At 39.7% G+C, this 12,023-nt stretch overlaps 1 protein-coding gene across 1 annotated transcript; it reads right to left on the bottom strand.

Annotated features, from left to right (window-relative positions):
* Positions 1–10,442: 10,442 nt before the first annotated feature.
* LOC123954381 (N-acetylgalactosamine kinase-like) lies at positions 10,443–11,611 on the bottom strand. Its single transcript, XM_046025506.1, is given in 1 exon segment — positions 10,443–11,611. A coding segment is annotated over 1 exon segment (1,131 nt). The 5' UTR covers positions 11,574–11,611.
* Positions 11,612–12,023: the final 412 nt, after the last annotated feature.

Raw genomic sequence — 12,023 nt, 5'->3', positions numbered from 1 at the left:
CTCTGAATAAAAATATACTAATGTAGGAGGAGGGATTCATCCACTTTTGGAACTCATTTTAGTAATTAAGCTTTTATTTATTTAATATACTAAATATTTTACTTTTTCTTTTCCACATTTCATTTGAACTCTTCACATGCATCTGTAGACATCAATGTATTTGTCTTGGGCCAACTTTTCCATTCACCAGAAACTTTTTTAGTACATGCCATCTTTCGTCTAAGTTGTTTGACATGTACTACCACATTAGCCTGCATTTATTACTTTCACTTTGTAAGTAACCACTACCTATTATGAGGGTAGTTGTTTGTGTGATCATTTTAATTTGCCTTATAAATGTATATTCATTAAATGAAGAGTGTTTAAGCATAAAAATAAATAAAACCCTATTCAGATTATACATATCTTCAGATTCCACTTGGCATATTTATTGAGTCCATTTTGTTCTGGGACTCTGTGGGAGGTACTATACCTGGGAAGCCAGAAGACCCTGATTGTCCCAAGGTCAAGGGGCAAGTGTTAAAATCATCCACCTTTTCAAATCTGGCAGGTGTTTAACATGATGTATGTATATCCAGTTTACTTCCCAACATTTCCAAGAATTTCATAGAGCCATATGCCCTTTCACCTGAAAGGTTTCATTTATTTTTGTTCTAGAGCAGATTTCATAACCTTTACTCATTACTAATCTTCATGGGATGAATTTCAGACCTCTAAATGTCTCATGTCTGAAGAGCATCACCTAGACTCAAAAAACTAAGCTTATTTTCTAACAGTATACACACCCCAACATACCATAGTGCTAAGTATATGTATAAAACTAAAATTTTGTCTTTTCTGTTTTTTTAATTTATTGAAATTAATAACTTGCTGACTCACATCAAAAGGAATCTCTCCAATTACAGGCAAAGGAGCTTAGAGGTGGTAGATACTTCTCCATGAAGAAGCACGAAGCAAATATAATATTGTTATTCATTCTGTGGTAGGAACTATGTTAAATACTTCGCATTCATTTTCTCAATTTAGTCCTCCCAACTTCCCTATGAAATCTCCATCTTGTTCATGAGGAAGCAAAGAAAATTTGTTCCAGAACTGGTCAGTGGTGGAACCTGTATCACTCCTCAGGTATGACTCCATCTCCATTCTCCACTCCCTCATGGGCTTTTTACTGTGGTAAAAATGATGGAGAAAACACTCAATGTGTCCCTAATTGACCTCTATTATGAGTTCTCAAATTGTGTCATTATTATTGATGAAAATGTCTTTTCTCGTATTACATCCTGACATCATGGAAGAGCCTGTCGACTTCCTATTCAGTGCTTGAACTCAGCATATTGTAAATGCTTAATAAATGTCTATCATATGAGTAATTACTGGAGCTAACCTTAAAATACAGGGCCAGATTCAATTCACTTTGCAGAATGCCTCTTGCTACTCCTTAACACAATCAAAATCTTACTAAGATGCAATATTGATACTAAACTTTAAAAATTTATTCATATTAGAGAGGGAGGAGGGAAGAGGGGGGAGAGAGAATCCTAAGCAGACTCTTCACTGAGCTTGGAGCCTGACAGGGCACTTGATCCCAGGACCCTGAGATCACCACCTGAGCTGAAACCAAGAGTCAAATGCTTAGCCAACTGTGCCACCCTGGCACCCTGATTGCTAAACATTTATAAATTGTCAAGTAAATAATAAAAAGTTTATCAAATCTTGAATTCCAGGAAATGAAGTTTTACCCACATTAGGGTAGACTATGGTAGGGGAGGAGGCTCTATAATTTTATCCAGATTTTGGAGCAAAGGGAAATTGCAATGTGGGAAAGAAAATGTGGGTGCTGAAGATATGTATTAGTGCTCCTGGAGTCCAGGGGTTATGCCTTAATGGTAGACTTGGAGAGGCCATTTCTCTCCTCAGACCTGACCCAACCACCTCTCTTATTCCTGCAGGACTGCTTATGAGAATATCCTTGTTGCCTGGAATAAGACTCCACCACATTCTCTGGGGCCCAGTGAAAGGCGAAAGAAACTTAAAAAAAATTTTTTTTAAGATTTTATTTATTTACTTGGCAGAGAGAGAGAGAGACACAAAGTGAGAGGGGGCACAAGCAGGGGGAGTGGGAGAGGGAGAAGCAGGCTTCCCACTGAGCAAGGAGCCCAATGTGGGGTTCGATCCCAGGACCCTGGGATCATGACCTGAGCTGAAACAGACGCTTAACAACTGAGCCACCCAGGGGCCCCAAGAAACTTTTTTAAAAAATAATTTATTGAAAACCCATATCACATCTTCATAACCTCACATGAATGTAATTATGCTCACAACAAAGACTTATGTTAGTTTGATAAAAATTCAGCTTTTCGTATGTTCAAACTTCATTTTTAAGCTTATTTTTATTGAAATATAATTGAACATATAATATATTAGTTTCAGGTGTACAACATGATTCGTATTTGCAAATACTGTGAAATGGTTACCATAGTAAGTCTAGTTAACATCCGTCACCACAGTTATAATTTTTTTTCTTATGATGAGAACTTTTAAGTTCTACTCTCTTAGCAATTTTCAAATACACAATACAGTATTAATTAGTCATCATGCCGTATATTATACCCCAGGACTTATTTATTCTAACTGAAAGTCTGTACTTTTTGGTCACCTTCACCCATTTCACCAACCCTCTCATGCCCTGCCTCTGGCAACTTATTCTCTGTATCTATGAGGTAGTTTTGCTTTTTGCTTGTTTTTAGATGCCACATACAGTTGAGATCATATGGTATTGGTCTTTCTCTAGTGACTTATTTTACATATCAGAATTCTCTCAAGATCCATTCATATTGTTACAAATGGCAAGATTTCTTTCTTTTTTATTTCTCAATAATATTGTATATATATTACATATACCATTCCCTTATACATAGGTATATATTAGATATTTTATATGTATATATAAATATATATATTTCTTTATCCATACGTCCAATGATAAACACATAGATTGCTTCCATGTCTTGATTATTGTAAATAATGCTCCACAAATATGGAGGTACAGAGCTCCTTTTTTTTTTTAAGATTTTATTTTATTATTATTATTTTTTTATTTATTTGACAGAGAGAGAGAGATCACAAGTAGGCAAAGAGAGAGGAGGAAGCAGGCTCCCTGCGGAGCAGAGAGCCCGATGCAGGGCTCGATCCCAGGACCCTGAGATCATGACCTGAGCCGAAGGCAGCGGCTTAATCCACTGAGCCACCCAGGCGCCCCTACAGAGATCTTTTCAATTTAGTGTTTTCATTTCCTTTGGATAGCCAGTACTGGAATTACTAAATCATATCATAGTTCTCTTTATAATTTTTTGAGGAACCTCCATAGTGTTTTTCATAGTGGCTGCACCAATTTATCTTCCCCCAACAGTGCACAAGTGTTCCCTTTTGTCCACATCCTAGCCAACTCTTGTTATTCCGTGTCTTTGATAATAACCATTCTAACATGTGTAATGTAATATCTCATTGTAGCTTTGATTTGCATTTCCCTGATGATTAGTGGTCCTGAGTTCCTTTTTATGGACCTGTTTGCCATCTGGTATGTCCTCTCTGCAAAATGTCTATTCAGATGCTCTGCCCATTTTTTATTTGGATTGTTTTATTGCTATTTAGTTGTTGGAGTTCTTTACATATTTTGGATATTAACCCCTTATTAAATACATGATTTGCAAATACTTTCTTCTATTCAGTAGCTGCATTTTCATTTTATTGATGGTTTCCTTTACTGTGGAAGCCTTTATTTTTATTTTAGATTTTATTTAAATTCAAGTTAGTTAACATATGTGTAGTATTAGTTTCAGGGATAGAATTTAGTGATTCATCACTTGCATACAACATCCAATGCTCATTTCATCAAGTGCCCTCCTTAATGTCCATCACCCATTTTACTCAATGCCCCCATTCACCTCCCCTCCAACAACTCAGTTTGTTCCCTATTTTTTAAAAAAGATTTTATCGGGTGCCTGGGTGGCTCAGGGGTTTAAGCCTCTGCCTTCGGCTCAGGTCATAATCTCAGGGTCCTGGGATCGAGCCTCACATAGGGCTCTCTGCTCAGCAGGGAGCCTGCTTCCCCCTCTCTCTCTGTCTGCTCGTCTGCCTACTTGTGATCTCTCTCTCTCTGTCAAATAAATAAAATCTTTAAAATAAATAAATAAATAAAAAGATTTTATCTATTTATTTGAGAGATAGAGAGCAAGAGAGAACATGAGCCAAACGGGGGGTGGGGAGGGTCAGAGGGAGAGGGAGAAGCAAACTCCCTGCAGAGCAGGGAGTCCAGTGTGGGGCTCCATCCCAGGACTCTTGAGCTCATGACCTGAGCTGAAGGTAGACACTTAAGTGACTGAGTCAACACAGGTGTCCAGTTTGTTCCCTATTGTTAAGTCTCTTATGCTTTGCTTCCTTCTCTGTTTTTAGCTGACCTTATTTTTCCTTCCCTTCCCCTATGTTCATCAGTTTTGTTTCTTAAATTCCACATATGAAAATTGTATGATATTTGTCTTTCTCTGACTGACTTATTTTGATTAGCATAACACCCTGTAGTTCCATCCATGTTGTTGCAAATGGCAAGATTTCACTCTTTTTGGTGGCTGAGTTATATTCCATTGTGTAATATACCACATCTTCTTTGTCCATTCATCAGTTGATGGACATGTGGGCTCTTTCCATATTTTGACTACTGTGGATAGTGCTGCTTATAAATAATGGGGGGCATGTGCCCCTTGAGATCACTGCATTTGTAACCTTTGGATAAATACCTAGTAGTACAATTGCTGGGTCATAGGGTAGCTCTATGTTTAACTTTTTGAGGAGCCTCCATACAGTTTTCCAGAGTGCCTGTACCAGTTTGTATTCCCACCAACAGTGTAGGAGGGTTCCCCTTTCGCGACATCCTCACCAACATCTGTTGTTTCCTGAGTTGTTAATTTTAGCCATTCTGACCGGTGTGGGGTGGTATCTCATTGTGGTTCTGATTTCCATTTCCCTGATGCTAAGTGATGTTGAGTACTTTTTCACGTGTCTGTTAGCCATTTCTATGTCTTCTTTGAAGAAATGTCTATTCATGTTTTCTGCCCATTTCTTGACTGGATTTTGTTTTTTGGGTGTTGTGTGTGAGAAGTTCTTTATAGACTTTGGATACTAGCCCTTTATCTGATAAGTCATTTGCAAATATTTTCTCCCATTCCGTAGGTTGCCTTTTAGTTCTGTCGACTGTTTTCTTTGTTGTGCAAAAGCCTTTTTGACTTCTTGATGAAGTCCTAGTAGTTTATTTTTGCTTTTGTTTCTCTTGCCTCTGGAGACAGGTCTAGTAAGAAGTTGCTGCAGCCAAGGTCAAAGAGGTTGCTGCCTGTGTTCTCCTTTAGGATTTTGATGGATTCCTGCCTCACATTTAGGTTTGTCATCTATTTTGAGTTTATTGTGTGTGGTTTAAGAAAGGGATCTGATTTCATTCTTCAGCACGTGGCTGTCCAGTTGTCCCAACATCATTTGTGGAAGAGACTGTCTTTTTTCCATTGGTTATTCTTTTTTTTTTTTAAAAAAAAGATTTTGTTTATTTATTAGAGAGACAGAGAGAGAGAGAGAGAGCAAGCACAGGCAGACAGAGTTGGAGGCAGAGGCAGAGGGCGAAGCAGGCTCCTGGCAGAGCAAGGAGCCCGATGTGGGACTCGATCCCGGGACGCTGGGATCATGACCTGAGCTGAAGGCAGCTGCTTAACCAACTGAGCCACCCAGGCGTCCCTCCATTGGTTATTCTTTCCTGCTTTGTTTAAGATAGAGCTGAAGGTCCATTTCTGAGTTCTCTGTTCTGCTCCACTGATCTGTGTCTACCTTCTGTTATGCCTGAGTTTTCGCCTCTGAGAGACCACCAAGGAGCCAAGAACCTATGCAATCACACGAGGGTTTATTCAACAAGCTTAAGCTTGGGCCCAAGTATATCCGACACAGCGGAGTAGGGACTTGGACCCCAGGTTTAGTTAAAGCAGGGGTATTTACGGGTCCCTGTTACCAAAGCAGGGTGGGGATTCCTGGAACCAAAGCAGGGTGAGGCTTACTAAAGCAGGGTGGGGGAAAGTTCAGTCCTTGGGCATAGGGGTCTGAGATGGCTGTACTTATTCTAAGGCTAAACCTGAGGTGGGATGGCCTTAATTTTTCTCGACCTCCATACCTTTGTACATGTACCATACTGTCTTGATGATTAAGCTTTGTGATACAACTTAAAATCCAGAATTGTGATGCCTCCAGCTTTGGTTTTCTTTTTCAAAATTCCTTTGGCTATTTAGGGTTTTTCCTGGTTCCATACACATTTTAGAATTGGCATCAATTGATGAATGGATTAAGAAGATGTGATATATACATATACACATATATACATATATATGTATTACTCAGCCACCAAAAAGGAAAACATTATGCTAAGTAAAAAAAGCCAGTCACAAAAGTTCACATATTGTATGATTTCATCTATATTAATGTCTGAAATAGGTAAATCAAAGAAAGTATATATATAGAAGAAGCTTAGGGGAGAGAATGGGGAGTAATAAAAAAGTTCTAAAATTAGATTATGATGGTGGCTGCACAATCTGTAAATACTCTAAGACCACTGAATTATAAGCTTTATTTTTTTTTAAAGATTTTATTTATTTATTTGACAGACAGAGATCACAAGTAGGCAGAGAAGCTGGCAGAGAGAGAGGAAGGGAAGCAGGGTCCCTGCCGCGCAGAGAGCCTGATGTGGGGCTGGATCCTAGGACCCTTGGATCATGACCTGAGCCGAAGGCAGAAGCTTTAACCCTCTGAGCCACCCAGGCGCCCTGAATTGTAAGCTTTAAATGGGTGACTTTTTTTAGTATGTTAATTATACATCAATAAAGCTATTTTTTTATTTTTAAAAAAGATTTTATTTATTTATTTGACAGCAAGTACAAGCAGGAAGAGCAGCTGGCAGAAAGAGAGGGAGAAGCAGGCTCTCCACTGAGCAGGGAGCCCGATGTAGGGCTTGATTCCAGGACTCTGGGATCATGGCCTGAGCCAAAGGCAGCTACTAACTGACTGAGCCACTGAGATGCCCCAGTAAAGCTATTTTTTTTTAAATATCTTATTTGTTTATTTGACAGAGATCACAAGTAGGCAGAGAGGCAGGCAGAGAGAGAGGGGAAACACGCTCTCCGCTGAGCAGAGAGTCGGATGCGGGGCTCGATCCCAGGACCCTGAGATCATGACCTGAGCTGAAGGCAGAGGCTTTAACCCACTGAGCCACCCAGGCGCCCCCCCCAGTAAAGCTATTTTTTAAAGTGAAGAACATTAAATATATGGCTAATTCTCTCGTAATCACTTCTCCCCAGCCCTCCCTATTGGGAACCATTATTATCAGTTTTGTCCATTTTTAGGTAGAAAATATATGATATTGTTTTATGTACATAAGTATTGTTGGGTCCCCCCAAAACTGGGTACCCAATAATGGGTCTGTGATTAAAGGAATGAGACTGATGCGAAAGTCAAACAAACCTTTATTTCGGGCCAAGCATCAGGAATCAGACCACCCGTCAAACAGACAGGTTGGGGCCACCCCTTACAGAGGACGACCCCTCCCTGCTTTCCAGACTTTTATAGAGCAAAGGCCATGTGGTTGGGCCTGGCCACACACAGGTGGCTAATTGAATTACAATTCACCCCACAGTAGCCATGAAAACTAGCCCATCACCTTGGTAGCAAGGAGACAGTATGCGCCCACTGATTGAATGTCTCCACCTGGCCTTACACACCCTTGTACTTGGACTTTGTTACATGGGACTGGTTTCTGGGACTTGCCTCTAAGCAAGTTCCCCTGGGGGGGGGCAAGGTCAATCCAAGTTTTACAACAAAATGCCAGTTCAACCAGGGTGGGGCTGCTCTGGCTGAATAGGCCCTTACAGTATATGTATAACATAAATAGTATAATGCTTTAAAAAACTCATTATATTTTGGAGATGGGTCCATTTTACACAAAAGTCTTCAAAGGAAGTGCTCTGGTGGGATCCTGGGCATTATAAATGCTTACTATATTTGATGTAATTCAAATAAAGCAGAATCACGACATCTGGGGATGGCACTGTCATTTCTGCAAAGGATTTCATTCCCGGCTGATTCACTGAGCCTCTATGATGGGTCAAATATTCCCGATTATATCGTATGAACTTTGTTATATTCTCCTTAAATTAAAAAAAACTTTTTGGAAAAAAACATGCATGGTAAAGGGGAAATCCTGGAAAAGTTCTTAGTCAAAAGGGAAACTTTGAAGGAAGTAACAATATTTTATATTTGCCTCACACTTTGTACTTTGCAAAGCATTTCTAGAAATGCTGTTGAACAATCAACAAATCTCATGTATTGTTATTTCCACTTTACAAACAAGAAGCTGATGCTCAAAAAGATTAAATGACAAAAATAACAATTTGCAAATAACCAAACTGGGACTTGAATTCAGGTTTTCTAGGTTTAAAAACAAAACAAAAATATAAACAAAAACTTTTTGAGTAAGGCTTCATATCACAGTCCATGGAAAAATTATTTATCATACTGGGCAATATTCTACTTTTTAATGGTTAGGAAACATATTTAATTATGAGAAAGGAAGGGAGATTTGTAGAAAGTGGCACAGCACTCCTTTTCAGAATCTCCTCAAATCACTCCATAAAGACAAAGCATTAGGACGGCAAAATCAAAACTTATGAATAATAACAAAAGCTGATAAGGCATCTCACAAACCCCAAAGTATGCATAGATGAAGACAAACTACTGACAGCTCCAAGACCGAAGTGGTATTAGTGCGTGTCAGACAGAAATCAGAGTAATGAGATGCCAACTGGACCCCAGAATAAGAAAACCCCTCACTATCAAATAGATTCTCTGGGAAGCATAGTGAGCCAATTTGACAAAACCAAACAAGAAAAGCAGGCTTAACTCACTGAGCCACCCAGGCACCCCTCAATAATTAAAATGTTATTTGCCATTAGATTTTGGTAAACAGTCTTCACTATGTTTATGTAGTATTTTTGTGTTCCCATGAAATTTTCAAAAATAAGAATAGGTGGTGAATTTTAACAATTTTTTGGCATGTATTCTTATGTTCATTTTTTTCTCCTTTACGTTTTTTTAAAAATATTTTTATTTATTTATTTCACAGACAGATCACAAGTAGGCAGAGGCAGGCAGAGAGAGAGGAAGGGAAGCACGCTCCCTGCTGAGCAGAGAGCCCGATGTGGGGCTCCATCCCAGGCCCCCGGGATAATGACCCGAGCCGAAGGCAGAGGCCCCAACCCACTGAGCCACTCAGGCGCCCATTCCTTTACATTTTTTTTTCATTCATTCAACATAGATTTATTGAGTACAAAGTGTAAGTAAATTATAGAAGGCATTGCAAGTGGGTTAATAGGGTAGTTATTTTAGATGAAGGAGTAAGATTAAGCATGCATCGTTTTTATAAAAACAATGAAACCATTATTTTGGGGGGAAACCTTAAATATATACATAAACAGCAATGCATGTACTATATTAAGGAAAGTATCTTTCGTGTTTTCCAAGGTTTTCTGGGAAGCTAACTTGGGTTTTTTTTAATGGTAAAAAAAAAAAAGGTTGGAAAGACATGCAGATTCAGAGAAAAAGGAACATGGGTACAGAGAAAGAGAATAAGCTCAATTCAGAAAAGAGTAAAGATCCCATCAGAATAGGGCAGTGATGTTTAGGATTAAAAGTCGAGAGGCACAACCAAGATGCAATTAGTAAGTACAATAGTTCAACCAAGACAATAGTGTCTGAGTGCTTGTATGGACTCAACAGGGAGTAGGGAAAGCACAGGATTAGGCCAAACTGAGGAGAAAACTAGCATCCACGTTAAGGAGCTTAGGCAATGCACTGAACTGAAGGCCAGCCTTTACAAGCTCGCACCCTAACTCTACCTCCAGAGACAACTGGATCTTAGCTAGATGCCCCTGCTCCCCAGTGGTGACTGCCCACAGATAGACAACTTTTACTTCTAAGAAGAGAAGCCACCCCAGCGCTGCATCCCTCACCTCCAACCTTTACCGTCTCAGGGATCTGATGTTATCATTGTGAAAACAACATCACGTGAAAGCAGCAGGCAAACAGAAAAAGCTTTCACGCTAGGTGGGCAACAAGTTCCAAGCTAAGCAGTGAACTTCCTGGTGTTCCAGGGGGTGTCTCAGCAGTTATAAGCACTGCTCCAACCTAGACTTTTTTGTGCACGTAGTATAATAATCAGAAAAATGCACAGAGGGAGAAAGAAAGAGAAACGTCTTGAAGTAGGAACTTCTCGAGGGCAGGAACCATGTTTTATCCACCTTTACCTCGCCAGAATACCTGGCATATGGCAGATCAGGAAATGTTTATTGAATAATGAATCAATGAATTTAACGAAGTCCAGAATCTAGAGAATTAAGTTTGCCAAAACATACACATTCTCCAAATACCCTCAAGTATGCTTCAAAATCAGTAAAATTCATGGGAAAAGTGGAATCTTTCCAGCTGTGAGTAGGGGAACTAGCATGTTCTTCACTTTCTTCTGCAGACTCACCATCTTGAGTGTTTGGACTCAGAATTTGGGTTCGAAACTCCTGCAGGCTAATTCCCAGACACCTGCAGACCTCCTCAGGGCTATAGGGCTCGGGGTGAAGGGCATCCTCTGTGATCCACAGCATTTCTTCCAGACTGACCCCCAGTTTGGTTTGCACCTCCTCTAGTCGTAGTACTTTACCCCACTGCAAGCCTCTGTACTTTGCCAGGAGCTTTGCAGCCAGCCGACACTCCATCACCCTGATATTGAAATGAGAAGTCGCTGCCTTATTCATTTCCACACAACTGTTGGCAATCACAAATACTGCTCCACTTGGAAGTTTCACATCAGTTGCCCTCAGAGGACTAAATTCTATCAACTTGGCAGTTCCTTCTTCTGCAAGAAATGATATGGACTTGTCCATCCCTCCTCCTTCAGTGCCAATATAACGCTCGTTCTTGGCACAGATTTCTGCAAGTTCCACCTTAGATAGGTTCATTCCCAGCACTGTGAGTGTCACCAAGCCAGCACAACAGACTAAAGCACTGGAGCTGGAGAGTCCAGAACTTGGTGGGATATTTCCATCCCCTAAGCAATTCATTCCAGTCAGGGTGCTAAGACCAAAGTGTTTCTGAATTCCTTTAAATCCACATAGGAAATAGTTGTGCCACAAAGGCTTGGTTTTGTCAATCTGAATATTATTAGAACTAGTACTGAAGTCCGGGTGTAAGGGATTTGTATTGGCTAGTTGAAGAGTTTGGGTTTTCACAGGTTCCACAGCTATTAACATATCTTGTTCTACAGCCATAGGAAGAACAGAATATCCACAATAATCTATATGTTCTCCTATTATGTTGACTCTCCCTGGTGCTCGAACATAAAACTTGGGAATGGATCCAAACTTAGAGTTAAACATCTCCTTTAGCTTCAGCAATCTGGGATGTTCTGCCACTTGCACTCAACGCATGGCAGGACCCTCCGTAGCCATATTTCGCTAGATCCTTCTTTCCTCCGCAGTTGCAACTGGCGAAACAGAGCTCCCAAGGTAATCCCCCTCCTTTACATTTTTGTGATGAATTATGATGAACCATCTTTTAAAATTTAACTTATTTTATTTAAATTCAGTTAGTTAACATATAGTGTATCATTAGTTTTAGATGTGGAGTATGATTATTTCTTTAGATGTAGAGTTATGATTACTTCTTAATGCCAAATTCATGGTTATGTTTCTGGCACTAATTATTTTTGAGCATGGTATTTTCCTCCAGTTCACAAATTTGTAATATATCTTTTTGTTTGCGTCCGCATTCAGAATAAGTGAGATTTGTCTCTGACTTTAAAAATGTCATCTTTTACTTGAACGAATGTCTTCTGTTGGGGTAGAGAATAGAATTTCCTTCTGAGGGTAAAGATCCAGCCCATGAATTTCTTGGTTACT

The sequence above is a fragment of the Meles meles genome, chromosome 12 (assembly GCF_922984935.1).
Source record: "Meles meles chromosome 12, mMelMel3.1 paternal haplotype, whole genome shotgun sequence".
Classification (NCBI taxonomy): domain Eukaryota; kingdom Metazoa; phylum Chordata; class Mammalia; order Carnivora; family Mustelidae; genus Meles; species Meles meles.
The sequence above is the reverse complement of the archived record's forward strand: the minus strand, read 5'-3'. Positions and strand labels throughout refer to the sequence as shown.